The following is a 14,748-nucleotide window of genomic DNA, read 5'->3' as shown; positions in this document are numbered from 1 at the left end:
CTGTGAGTCCAGGCTCATGTAAATGAATGAATGAGGGAAAACAGACAGCTCTTCTTCCCAGTAGAATGCCAAATAGCAAATGTAGGATGGTTGATAGTATTCTAACTTCATCACCTCATTGTATTGTTGCCGAAAACACAGAACCTGAATCTAATCTTGAGAAAATATCAGACAAATCAAAATTGGCCCATATTCTTCAAAAACATCAAGTTCAAGAAAGGCTTGAACACAGAAAGGCTGTGGAATTGTTCCACATTAAAGTATACCAAAAAGACACGACAGCTAGATGCCATATATGATCTGGAGTTCAAACCTGGACCACTGAGCGGGGGATAATTATAAAGACATTATTGGGACAAGGTATGAAATTTGAATGTGAATTTTTTAAATTTTAATTTAATTAATTAATTTTTTATACAGCAGGTTCTTATTAGTCATCTATTTTATACATATTAGTGTATACACGTCAATCCAAATCTCCCAGTTCATCCCACCCCCCCCAATTTCCCCCCTTGGTGTCCACATGTTTGTTCTCTATGCATGTGAATTTTTAATTAGCTAATATTGTTGTAGCAATGTTAATTTTTCTGATTATGATAACTGCATTGTAACTATGTCTCTCACATTCAGTGTACAAATTCAGTGTATTCTCTTAATATTCTTTTTCTTAGGAAGTATATACTGAAGGTTTGGGTAAAAGGAGCATACCAACTTGTTCTCAAATATTCAGAAAAAAATATTTATTACTGTTGTGTGTATATATGTGTGTGTATAGATAGAAAAGATGGAGCAAGAGAGAGAAAGAAGAAGGAGAAAGAGAAAAAGAAGGAGGAGAAGGAGAAGGAAGGAGGGAGGAAGGAAGGAAGGGAAATAATTTACCAAGAGTATAAGGCAAATATGACAAAATGTAAATAATTGTTGGTATGCGGGAGTTTCATGTACTAGTCTTGTAGTTTTCTGTAGGTTTGAAATTACATCAAAACAAAAAGTTATTTTTTTAAAAAAAAGGTAAATTTAAAAAAGAAACAGGAAAAATCTAAAGAATGATGATGAGAAGATATTATTCAAACATTGAGCTTCATACTGGAAACTAAGAGCTCATTTTGCATGCTTTTAAGTATTTATCCAACTTAACACCCATGTCACTCTGTTTTCTAGTGTGTTTGTTACAGTGCTTCGAGATATGTCAGTAACCCCTCACAGAGTCATGGGCTCTTGGGGCCAGCAGGCATCACAGACTTCATCTTGTTCTCTCTCCCATTCCATTCTTGAATTGCCTCTAAACTCTTGTGGTGGTCTTCCAATCTGTGTTTAAACGCCTAATTCACTTTAGCAAGTCTGAGGACATTTACTCTTCTGGTGAGACCAGGTCTCAGCTTTCTTTCTGAGCCAAGAGTTAATACTTCTCCATTCATTACCACTGTGTCTCATAAAATACTATTTCCCTCTGGCTGAAAGAGTGGCCGTTCCCCTGCTTCCCAAACTGTGTTCCAAATGCCGTTAGGCACCACAACAAACCCACAGGGATGATTTAGGACATACTAATGGGATTTAGGACATCGCATTGTTTCATGGGAAACAATACCGTCTGTCAGAGCTTGCTGGAGCTCACAGTTTCAGTAGTAACCTGACATAGTTCCCGGTTTTAATGTTAGGTCACTACAGTCCTGTCAATGAAGTCATATCTCTGCAAATCCATTGTTTTAGTGGTTGTTCTAATGAAAAGCAAGTACTGCATGAAAACCAGCGTGGAACAGAAAATGAGGTTGGCCATGTCCAGTTTGATTCTAAGGTTTATACCGCCCAACTCATTGTACCTTAGAGTTCTAACTCATCTTGATTGAGGAATGTCTCAGTGATACTCAGTATATACTTTATATGGGTTCTTTTAATAAAGGCAGTGGTGAAAGGACTTTGTGACGTTAAAAATGCTGTGCAAACACAAGTTCTTAACAACTTCATGAATATACTATCGTAATTTTCTATTAGTCAAGACATAGAATTGAAAGTTTATTCAACTGAATGGAATTGATCCCTTAGTAAACTTTCTTCATCATGTTGTTTCCGTAAGAGAAGTGCGTTTTTGGATGTTCATCTCCACTTGTTGCGTCTTCCTTCCCTCTCGTGTTAGGGCTCATGACCAGCAAGATGGCCATAAGGCTAAGAACCAAATAATAATTATTCCTGTTACTCACATTTATATATAATTTAAAGTTTTCAATATATTATGGTTTGAACGATCCACTAACTATGGATGTACGTCTTTAATATTTTAGAGGTAATATTACATTTGTATAGTTTAGTAATCATAATTAAACATTTTTCTCTTATGAGATTTATGCAATTGTCATTGCTTATCAAAGCGAACAGGGTGTACTAACCCATCTGTTAGGTTCAAGATTAGAATTTGAAGTTTAATATAAACAACAACAAAATCGAGGTCATAGATCATCACAGAAGGTTACTGTTGAAAGGTATTTTAAAGACAATATATTTCAATCTTCTTGTTACACAAAAGAAAAAAATGAAGCCCAGAGACTTGAAAGGAAATCTCATGATAAACTGTCCATAACCCCAAATGTCTTCTTGTTCTCACTTGTGTGTGACAACCCATTTCCTGTCCAAAAGAGATGGAGAACAGCTGGTCATTAATGTCAGCGCTGCATTCTGGTCATTTTAAAGGGCCTATTCTCAGAATTACATTGTCAGAGAAAAGGGTCAGTCTGTATATCATTTTTATAGGGACTCCTCTATTGAGTGACTAAACACCCACCTTAAAACTAGCTAAAGTATGCCTTCCCCACCAAAAAGAGGGTGTATTCGAAGAATGGATTGATTCATGAAAAAGAAATGCCTAGGGATAGAATTTTAGGCTTGAAGGCTTTTGCATGGCCGGGTCTAGGGGTTCAAAGTCTGTCATTAAGACTCAGTCTCTGTCTCTTGGCTTCAGTCTCAGATAAGCTCTTTCCCAGGACTTTGGGGTGGGGGGGTTGTAGAATGAGTGGTTCTGATGAGCGGTAAGGAAGAAAGGGTATATTAGGGTAGAATATTTTCTCTGGAGTTCTTCAAAACTTGCAATAGCTCAAATAGGATCTTTTTACAGATGATAAGAAACAACAAAAGCTTTTGCGACCCCACACAATGCTGTCACGTTTTGTAGGCATCGGAATCTCAAGTGTTCTTGATTCTTATGCACATTTTCACTATCACTCTGCTAATTTCCCCTTCGCCCAGTGCACAGTTACCCAGCTTAAAGACAGCAGACCTCTTTGGGGAATGTAGGAAGAAGCACTGTAAAGTTGGGGCTGTGAATCAAAATCCTTCCTCAAGGGGACCTGGTCTCCCCTGGCTTTATTCAAGAAGTTCTGTGAAGTGGCTCAAGTCTGGAATTCATTGAGGTACCTGACTTCCTGCTGTGGTAATTAAGTCAGATTTTTGTTCGCTTAACCCAGAACTTCTCTCTCCAGACAAATGAAAAAATAGTAGGTCGCCCTATCTATTTCAGTTCCAGGAACACTGATCGAGTGCTTGATCCAATGTCGAAGAGCTCTACTGGCCAGGTCATTCTGATAGCAGCTTCCGTTTTGTCCATTTTGCTAACAGTACCTTATCTCTGGAGATTATGTGCTGCCTCTTGTCCCCTCGACACCAAGATCCCATCTTCTCAGTGAAGCAGGGGACCCTGTTGGAGGGCGGTGGTGCCCCTAGTCATCCGAGGCCCACACCGCAGAGCTCTTCACACAGGCCAGGCGGGTGTGGCCTCGGGATGCATTTTTCATGGCCTTGATGAAGGGAGTGCCCATGGGATATAGATAGGGGATGGGTAAACGGGTCGTACAGGACAAATCCACTCTAGCATTTCAGTGTTGCCAAGGTTGGAATATATACCAGGGAAGTTCTGGTTTTCAGCTTCATTTAATGTCAGCCATTTGGGGGAATAGGTTTTAGCCAAGCAAGCGCTGGCGCACTGAAGCCAGTACTTCTGCTTTTTGCACCCGTATAAATTTGCCTTCCACCATCGTCTTTATTCTAGCGCGTTCCAGCACCTGCGAATAGCACCAGCCTATGCCATTCTCCTCTGTTTCCGAGGTTTCTATACATCAGCTAAATCTAATCCATTCCCCTTGGTGTGTACTCATCTCTCGACAAGCCATCCTTGATACTTGATTTTCTGGGTAATAGGTCAGAAGCCAAGAGAGGTGGTGGATGATGGGCAGACCTCAGCCCTCACGGGTTCTAAGTTTCATTGGAGTCTGTCCCCATATCTCATGTCACTGAACCTTCCCTTCCCTGACCATCCTATTTAAAAGGTAGCCCTCTCCCTCCAAAGGCATTTACTGTCAGCCGTCCCAGCTCTCCTTTCTGCACCATGACCACTGCCTTCCTTCACACCGTGTAGATTACTTATTCTCTTCCAACGGGAATGTAAGTTCCTTGAGGACTGGAACTTTATTTTGTTCATGCTCTAGCATCTTTTGTTTCTAGAAGTGTTCCTACGTATAGTAGGTTGTCAGGATTGGCTGCGCATGTCTGTGGAATGATTGACTGACTGGTTCAGCCATTCTTTATTCATTTCACAGGTGTTTACTGAGTACAGTGCTCAACAGTAACAGGAAGCAATAGGCCTGCTGAGAGGGAGAGAGAGAGAGAGGGCGAGAGAGAGAGACAGAGAGAGAGAGAGAGAGGTGGCTTGAGACGGATTCCGAGGCAGAAAATAACCACATCTTGCAGTGCGAAGGCCACGCTGGGAGGAGGCTGTTGTTCTAAGTACAGTGGGAAAAACCCCAAGAGTGTTTTGAGCCACAGAATTTTATTTTATTTTAAAGTTCGCCATGGTTGATGTTAGGAGAAGAGGCTTTAGGAAGGCAAGCTGTGTAGCAGGGAAGCTCCCTAGAAGACTGTTTTCAGCCCTTTGAAGAAGACACAGTGCTGGCTGTAGCCGTTTCGCTTCCACCTTCTTCCCAGACCTTTGTCCACCTGCTGTTGTTCTGCACCGCGGTGCAGCCTAGGGCCACGGGCTTGCAGCGGGGCTGCTGCTACTACGGCGGCGGCTCCTGAGCTCGTTCTAGTGGCAGAGTTGAGGTCAGACTAGAGTGGTCGCCACGTGGACCCAAGTGAGTGGAGAGTAATAGACTTTGTTTCACCCGGTGCGATGCACGGGGGGGCTTTTCTAGCTTATTAGGATGTTTCATTCAGTTAGCGAACTTTCAAACTGTTTTTACTGATCTAGTTGCCTGATACATCATATATCAATATAAAACTTCAGAAACAAAATTGTAATTTGTAACATTCGATGTTTTAGCATAAATAAGCATGCATGGAGTCTATAGATAATTCTGAGTAAGTTGTAGCAATTTTAATTTTCAATCTGTGTTTATAGTAGATCATAATATTTAAATCATGCTCTATAAAAGCATAATGAATAGCTATTACATAACATAAAGCCATATATATTAATAGTATGTTTTACAAACTAAGGAATTTTTATTTTATTATATTTAATTATGTCTTTTCTTTTATTCATAGTATCAAGATACAAATATGCAGGGAGTTGTATACGAACTAAACAGCTATATAGAACAACGGTTGGATACAGGAGGAGACAACCAACTACTCCTCTATGAATTGAGTAGCATCATTAAAATTGGTAAGAAACGTTTTATATTCCTCCTAGTAGAAAAATTAAACCGAAGATAAAGTTAAATTATGTTCTCTTCACTGATGATATATAAGCATATGTACATCGTTCTTTCCGGTTGATGCCTATATTATTGGTTATCCAGTATTATGAATATCCCTTTGTCTAGTTTTAAATACTTTAAAAATTAAATGTAAGTCTCAAATTTAAAAAATATTTTCTAATAGTTCTGATATGCACATTTTGACAGATGTATTATTACATAGTACATTGCTGTATGCATTTGCGGGTGTCACATCTTAAAAATTGCAATAGCTAATATTCTAAGTATGTGATTCAGTAAAGCCATAAATTATTTTGTTCAGTTTACTGCATGACCGTTAATTTTGCTAACAAATCCATTCAAAAGACTCATATTTGAGGTCTCACCTTAGAGAATTCACGCATGTTATATTCTTCCATTGAGATTAGTTTCTTCCTTTTTTATTACTTTGGCAGCCACAAAAGCTGATGGATTTGCACTGTATTTCCTTGGAGAGTGTAATAATGTAAGTATCTAAATTTAGATATAGGTGCTCTAGATAAGAGAATGTTATAAGCTTCTTTAAAAAGATAAACTATTATGTTACAAACAACTTAATAGATGTATCATAATTAAGTACCTTAAAGCTCATTTTGTATTTTGTTTCTATATGTGGTTATTACCAGTTGGGAATTTTGCCAACATGGTGACATTTAGGCATAAAATCATATATTTTTTATTGTTTTGGTTTTGGTTTGTGGTATCCTATTTTCTGAATGGCGTTGCTAGACTTACTGTTTGGTATAGAAGGTCTTTCCTCACTGTGGGCTGGGATGTCAGGGACAGTCTATGCCCTTTTTTCACACACAATCCGCAGTAGAAGAAAATGAGAGCAGAAGTTTTATGTGAATATTCTAGATAGTTTTTAAGATGACTCTCAAAGTGCAGGGATGGAGTTGCTACGTATAGATTCCTGAGCTGTGGCGGCCGTGGCTCAGACTGTTTGGTGGCATGGGGCTGCCCAGGGGTGCCTGGTCCAGCCTTTGGTGCGCCAGGCAGACCCTGTGTTTCTGGTTTGACTCACTGCAAGCACAGTCCACTGTCAAGTGCAGCTTGCATAGGCACTTTCAAAAGTATTTCGAGGCATTCCATTACTGGCATCTGAGTTTTATTATGGTATTAACACATATGTAACATTTTAGAAAAATGCTCTGAACCAATAACACCTATATTCATAGCCGAAATATACAAGACTCCGTTACAAGGTTATTCTGCAAACTTTTACTGTGTATTTCTTGTGCGTTTGGTATTGTTATTTGAGATTTGGGATGTATTTTTGCAATGTGATATTTGTTTTTGTGAGTAATCAAAACTCACAAAATATATAGTATAATATTTATATAATATTCATATTATATAAAATGTTAGTAGGAATAGAAACACAGTAGTCTGAGATTTTTAATAGTATTCATGTGCAAAGCACAGCAGTAGTTGCACTAAAAATTTATTTATTGGCTGAACGACTTAGCTCATAACTGATCCTCTCCATTTGCATGGCCCTCGTTTCCCCTTGCGTTGTGATATCTATGTTACAAGATTAAAAGCTCTTTAGGACAAGGACCTTTCCTTATTCATTTCTGTATTCACCTAGCATCTCTCCTAGTGCCTTTCGCATAAACAGTCAACAAGAGGGTTTAGTAAATTGAATTATTCACAATTACTCCCACTTGTAAATACTTTATGTTTTACATACCGGTCGTATTTTAGAATGGCTGAGCTACTAAAATAGCAAACAGATCTCTTTCCTCTTCATTCCAAAAATTTGTTTCTAAAATTTGAGATTTTTACTTAAAAATCAAAACTTCCTTTCAGAAAATTATTATATAATTTGCCGTAATTTTTATGATTTCTGGTATGTTTATTATCATGTAACTGTGATAGTCCGCATCTCATTACTCCTTCCCCGACATCTCCAGACAGACCCACAGGGGTTGGCCATGGCAGCCGTGTTTGTTTCATGTGACCCCTGACCTTCAATCACAGCTCTTTGTGACCCAAACGGGGACCAGTCAGATTCTCTACTGAAACCTGGATCGTGGACTCAGCATTCTAGCTGTTTACCTGAAAAGAAATGATATGAACCCTAGGCCGAGGCTGCCACGGTGGGTCGGCCCTCTTCTGCTCCACGTGAAGGAGGATGGGGAGAATGGGGAGACCTTGTGTGCAGAGGTCGAAAAGCGACGGGCGCCCCGAGGCCTGGGTCTGCAGTGTGGGCACCTCCAACGGTGCTTGACTCTTGGAGCCTGGATTTAGACTCCCAAACCCCATGCTGTTAATCACTTGGCTATACTTTTCACTTCATTGTTTGCATACTTCTGCGTGATTATGATTTAGAAAACACTTCTGTATCTGTAAAATCCAAAATGTAATTCTCTGTATATCAATTCTAATTCTTTCACTTTTACTTATCATTCCCTTTTGTAGCTTAATTGAGGGGGGATGCCAAGTCTTTTCAGGCTTTAGTTGGCTTCTTATTCTAAACCCCTCAGGTCAGTTAATATACTCTATGTGGTTCTCTCTAGGGTCATTACTCCTTTCTCTCCCGCATCTCAGGGGCCAAGTGTATCCTGTTTAACTGTATAACCCTAGGAGCAGCAGGGTACATAGCAAAACTGTAGCTTTTTCTGACCTTCCTAAGTCAAATTCCACTCTGCTATGCTTTCTTTCTTTCTTTTTTTTTCTTGCGTTACGCGGGCTTCTCACTGCTGTGGCCTCTCCCGTTGCGGAGCACAGGCTCCGGATGTGCAGGCTCAGTGGCCATGGCTCACGGGCCCGGCCGCTCCGCGGCATGTGGGATCTTCCCGGACCAGGGCACGAACCCGTGTCCCCTGCCTCGGCAGGCGGACTCTCAACCACTGCGCCACCGGGGAAGCCCCTGCTATGCCTTCTTAATGTCATATACTTCTCCTTCATAGAATTTAGCTGAACCTGTAATTACATATTTATCTGTGATTTGTTCGGTTATTTGCTTATCTGGCTTTCTCACTAGAATATAAGCCTCACGAAAGCAGAGACCTTGTCTTCCTGGGAGGATAATTTTCGGGGATAATGACTGTGTTCTGTTCACAGTATTTTTCCTTTTATGCATTCCACATAGGTAGTGAGGCCCTCGTTACTTCCTTAACCCAGTGGTTTCTCTGGATAGGAAGAAGACATACTGTCTGAAGTCTGAAGTTCACTGAGGTGTTTCTTTAGATGTATCTACCTAATTACCAGTTTCTTTGCTCTTCATTTCTTCTTATATCTCAGGTCTGACATTTGGAATCAGTTTTTTTCTGTCTCGGAGAACTTCCCTGAGTGAGAATCTGCTGATGTGAAAGAAACTCTCTCATTTTTGTGTGTCTGAATATATCTTTCTTTCACTGCTTTCTTGAAAGATATTTTTGCTGGATGGAGAATTCAGGTTGATAAATATTATCTCTCCATATATTGACTATAATTAGTTACATTTTGGTGGTTTTTAGATTTGTCTCAGTCCTTCATTTTTCTTTGTCCCCTGGACATATTTTCAAGTTTATCTTTTATTTCTTGAAATATGACTATACCTCTCTTGTATTGTTTCATATTCTTTCTGAAATTAGTTTCTTGGCTTTTGTTTCATCTGCCTTTCATCGATGGTGACTTATATGCTCATGCCTTTTATTTATTAACCATAAATCATATTCCTTTGGCCCTTTTAAATGGATATTATTGAGGCTATTGAAGTTCCTTTCCTGTTATATTTCTAGAGATTGGATATGTATTTGTTTTTGTCAATCACCTAAGGCAGTATCAATTCAGGACAATTTTAATCAAATGATCTAGTTGAGATTTTTTTTCAGACTACTGAGTGGTACAGATTCAAGCCTCAAATCCACATGATGTGCAGTTATTATTTTTCAGAGGAGATTTTTATTTTCCCTCCAGCAATAAATCCAAGATAATCTGGTTTCCTTGTAATCCCCTTGCAGCTGTAAGTATATTCACCCTTCAAACTAAGATGAGCCCATAGCCCTTTGCTGGTCCTGGCCCCATCCATGCAGCTGAAAATCCACATAAAACTTTACAGTCGGCCCTCAGTATCCACGGGTCCACATCTGCAGACTCAAATCAGCCGCAGATGTGCAGTACTACCACGGCATTTATTGAAATAAATTAACGGATCCACACAGTTCAAACCCATGTTGTTCAAGCGTCAACTCTATATCTAGGCTTTAGTTGATGCTCTCAAGAAAAAGACAGTTTGGGATTTGCTTACCTCACGGGGTTCCTTTATCTGCTTCCTTTTAGATTTCTGTGGATTCCTCCATTCTTCTCAGCCCAGCAATGCATTATAAAATATTTGTGAAATATACTTTATCCAGCTTTTAAATAATTTTAAAATTGTTTTTTTCAGGAATGTCAAATTATCTAATGTGCCATATTGCTTGCAACAGATGTTGACATACTTCTAAAATGTAAGCTAACCATATTAAATAAAATAAAACATTTTTTTTAACAATGAGCAGATACATGTATATTTTCTTATATTTCTTCCTTTGTACGTGAAAGGTAGCATATTATAGATATTTATCAATGTTTTTAAAAATTGTCTCTGGATTTGGAATCATAGTTAGAAAGTGTTTCTTAATAACTCACTTTCAAAACAAAATATGTATACTTTAGTGACAAAATTATAATAATGCAATCCAAATGGACTGAGATAAAATTTTTAGTCTATATGAATAAATACCAAGGATTAAGACAGACATGGCAGGGACTATAACATTCTTATACTTATAAAAGTATTAATTTCTTTTTTCGTAAATGAGAATCAGTAGAAAAAATTTAATTTCTGAAATTGATGCATTGAGGAATGTAATTTAAATAATATTTAAATACATCAAAAGTTATACTAGGAGAATTTAAAAGCCACATTCATATTACCAGAGAGGAAAAATTTAAAGAAAACATAGAAAGTTTAGGAGATGATAGAAAACAACCTAAGTGGTATTAAAGCACTAAAAATAAAGCATAAAATATGATTATCACAATCATTTTGAAGATAATTTAAAAGATAGTAAAACAATAGAGTGAAAATGACAAATTATGAGAGGATACTTATATTAATAAATGTGAAAATCTAGATAAAATGGACAGTTTTTGAGGAAAGTATAAATTGCTCCATTTAATGCAAATGATGATAGAAAAGTAATAGACCAGTAAATGGAAGAAATTGAAAGCAGTGTTGAAATAATGTGTTTTAAAAAGCTGGTAGGACATTTATTTAACACTGTTTCTTGAGCCCCAGCCTTGGTCAGGCAGTCGCTAGCCGTGGGGCACATTGATGAACCAGAATCGTTTCCTGTACTTCTGTACTCACACTTCACTGGAACAGCCCTTCAGGAGAGAGAATTCCTGTGCTGTCTACACTGTCTCAGAGCTTGGGAAGAGAAGGCAAGTTTCCCAGTTAGCAGCTTAGTTTTCCAAACAATTTTGATTCTGGAGTTGTATTGTGTGAGTTCCAATTCACCACTTGGGGACTTTGACAAGAGTCTTAAACTTTCTAAGTCTGAATTTAACCTCCATTGGTTAAATGTTACATCATGCATGTTATTTAACAGACCATTTCAGACACCTGCCATATACCAAAAACTGTGCCAAATTGCTGAGCATACAAAGATAAATAAAAAATCATTCCTGTCCTCAAAGAATGTACAACCAGTAGGAGAAATCCCCAGTTAATCACAGCACGGGACCTTACGTGCGAACAGAGAGGAACCAAGGTGTTGATGGGGCTGGCAGGGGAGCTGGGGTTGGTGACACTGAAAATACCTTGGACGATGAGCCCTCTGGTGGAGCAGGGCTTAGGAGGCCTCTTCCTTAATAGACAAGAAGGGACAGTAAAGGAAGAAGCAATTTGTGAGAAATCTGGAGCTGGGAAAGGAAGCCTTTTGTGTTCTGACCAATACCAGTGTCTGACATATAACATATACAAGGTGCTCTTGAAATGTTTGTTGGGCAAAACTGATTTTTCCATGATTAAGATTTTGCTTAATTCACTTTTTAATGTTTCTACAGGTTTTCTCTTTCACACCTAGTCACATACTCCACTTACTATGTAACATTTTTTATAATGTCATTACTATAGTTTTTCTTGTGTTACCTGTAATTAGTGGTTTGTGAAAGCTGGAAACCTAGTGCTCTCTAATTATACGTCAAACTTTATAATTCATAAAGTAAGTTCATAGATAGCGTTTGTGTATTAGCTTAGAAACCAGTTTACAGCCAGTAGTTTAGAGTAACTGTGTGACTTTGTTCAATGCACAATGACTTTGGTAGGCTTATTTCTAAGAATTATGCTAACGAAGTTAGGCATGTGGTTCAAGGTCCAGTGTACGTGGGGTTCCTGGCTCACGCCCTCTGCCCGGATCTACAGTCATCTACTCTCCAGTGCCATCTAGTGTCTATAAGAAAAATAACTTAATGGTAAGCCTAAATAATGTTTTTTCTTCTTAAAAAGTGGTTCCAAAATTTAACTGGTTGTGAGTTGAAGCCTTAACATGCAAGTGAAGTTTCACGAATCAAGTGATCTTTGAATCGTTCATGGAAAGAAAGATGAGAGCAACTGTTTACCAAGTGAAGTAGACTTCTCTCTTTAGTTGATGTCAGTGAATCAGAGTTTCCCAATTCATCAAAAAATCCTGGTTTTTAAGAAATAATGTGTGATAATCTATTCCATGGCTCTTTTCCCACCAAATCTATTTCTCAAAATTAGATTTTTTAACTAATTTGAATGCTTTTTAATCCTTCGTTGAGCCAACTTATTCATTATGACTACCGTTACCAATCTTCTCTAGTTTAAATTATTTAACTTTAGAAATACTTATGAAAATGTACTGTTATCACAAAAATATTGGGTAGTTCATGAGTTCCTTTGAAATATTGAAAGAGCTAATTCATCCCCTACTACTGCACGGCCTCGCCTCTGGATTGATTTCTAGCTCTTAGGCCAGTGTCCTTGCTTGTGTTGGGAGGGGAAAGGCCTAACAACAGTCAAGCCACCTGCAGAGCTGTCAGGTGGGAATGAAGGTGCAGAGCATCAGTGGGCAGGTGCACGCCCTGAATGCAGTGATGCTCTTCTCTGGAAAGGGTAGAGGTGGTTGAGGTTTGAAACTTTGAACCTTTTCCTTGTTTTTAGTTTTCGTGTAGTTTTCATCTCTAGCCTCTAAAAAATGTTTGTGTTAATAAAAGTTTTCATAGATTCATACAACATTAAAGCAGAAATTAATTTTAGAGACTCATTTCAATGCTGGATGTTATAGATTGTAAATGTATGCATAATAGTCTTAATACGTTTAAAATGTTATATAGTGATGTTTGATGAAAGTTTTCATTCATCCACCTATGAAAATAAATAGTGAGTATAATCTTTTTCATCTTATTAATCTGAACATCCCAGTCAAATTCTTATGTCAAAATTCATAATGATTGGCATGGAGGAGTGGAAGGTACAGACCACTGGGTGTAAGATAGGCTTCCGAGGATGTATTCTACAATACGGGAAATATAGCCAATATTTTGTAATAACTTTAAATGGAACGTAACCTTTAAGCATTGTATTAAAATTTTTTTTAAATACGTCTTTAAAAATTCATCATGATTGATTTTGAAAAATAAAGCCCTTACTTCATTTTTAAGTTTCTTTAGAACTTACTTACACCCATCAGTTGTTAATGCATTAATGCAGGCCCTTCACCAATGAAAAATGCAAAATATGTCTTATAAATTACGATTATTTTGAAACATGAAGAACCCAAGCAAGACTCGCCTTGCCAGATCACAACATGTACTGTAAACTTACGGTAATTAAAATAGTGTGCCAGGCAAATAAACCAAGTGGTACAGAATTGAGAGTTCAGAAGCAGACCCAAGTGTACTTGGGGATTTAGTATATGATGAAAGTGTCAGTTCAGCCAGTGCGAAAAAGAAGACTGTTCGATACACAACTATCTGTTCGATTATTTCTGTGGAGTAAATAAAGGTATATTTAATAAACTTTTCTCCATTCCTGAATACATGTAAAATTTAGCCTCTAATTTGGTGGTTCGTTATCGACATTGTCTGTTTGCAGTAATAGCCGCCCGTCAGCCTGTTCCACTACAAAGATCATACAGAATATGCTATTGCAGAGCACACAGTTCAAACCAGTGATTGACCTTTAATCAGAAATGGAGGTCACGGACGGAGCTGTTGCACAGGTGAATCGTAGGGAGTTAAAAAAAAATGCCACCCAAAAAGAGTAGGAAACTACTAAGTGCACAGAGGAGAGAAATTGAAGCTGTAAAAACATCAAAAAACAGGTGTCTGTCTAGGTTGGTCCTCATTTTCCCTTCCTGTCTGAGCTTTTGGCCTTCATATGACAACTTATTCAAAATTTTGTTAGCACTTGCCCTCAGCTCTCATTTGTAAACATTTCTGTTTGGTAAGTATGAACAAAAATCATAACCTAATTAGTAAAACAAGTATAAAGTTCCCACTGTAAAAAATTATTTATTTTTTTGATAATTATTTTCCACAAGGAGTTTTCTACATCAATCAAGTAATTGAAAGATTTCTAAATCATTTATTTTCAGCAAATCTAGTACGTAAAATAGCTTTCCATATACCCAAGGTGCAGTATTTGCTTGTCTGTTTCTTGTGCATCATATAGAAAGCCTACACAGAGGCAATAAATGTTTTATATTAAATAAATGACCTAATAACCTAGGAATGTGTGTGTGTAAGCTATTTTGTCATATTGAATTATGAAGCTAAATGAAGATATTATTATGAAGATATTATGAAGATACTATTAAATCCAGCCTTAAAGGGCATATAGCAAAGTCATCCAAAAGAGATATCTGTTGTATATCTTCAAACAACAAACAAATAAAGTCAACAACTATTTTAAAAAAATCCAAAGCTTCTGTCGGGAGCTTGCTTTAGAGTTTACTTTCTATTGCTGTCATGGGAAGTTCTTTAAGACTTAACTGAACGATTCAGGTCAATTTAAGTTCATTTCCTGCAG

The 14,748-nt window shown here is 37.8% G+C and overlaps 1 protein-coding gene across 1 annotated transcript in view; it reads left to right on the top strand.

The window, feature by feature from the left end:
• PDE10A (phosphodiesterase 10A) overlaps positions 1-14,748 on the top strand; it is a gene marked incomplete at its 5' end in the record, with an annotated part of 578,327 nt that overhangs the window by 482,904 nt on the left and 80,675 nt on the right. The window contains 2 exons of the mRNA XM_082669118.1: positions 5,527-5,647; positions 6,137-6,186. Coding sequence (XP_082525244.1) covers positions 5,527-5,647; positions 6,137-6,186 — 171 coding nt within the window. The remainder of the gene's footprint in view (positions 1-5,526; positions 5,648-6,136; positions 6,187-14,748) is intronic.

Source organism: Grampus griseus, assembly GCF_964374135.1.
Source record: "Grampus griseus genome assembly, chromosome: 13".
Classification (NCBI taxonomy): Eukaryota; Metazoa; Chordata; class Mammalia; order Artiodactyla; family Delphinidae; genus Grampus; species Grampus griseus.
Note: the sequence above shows the minus strand (reverse complement) of the source record. Positions and strands in the feature narration are given on the sequence as shown.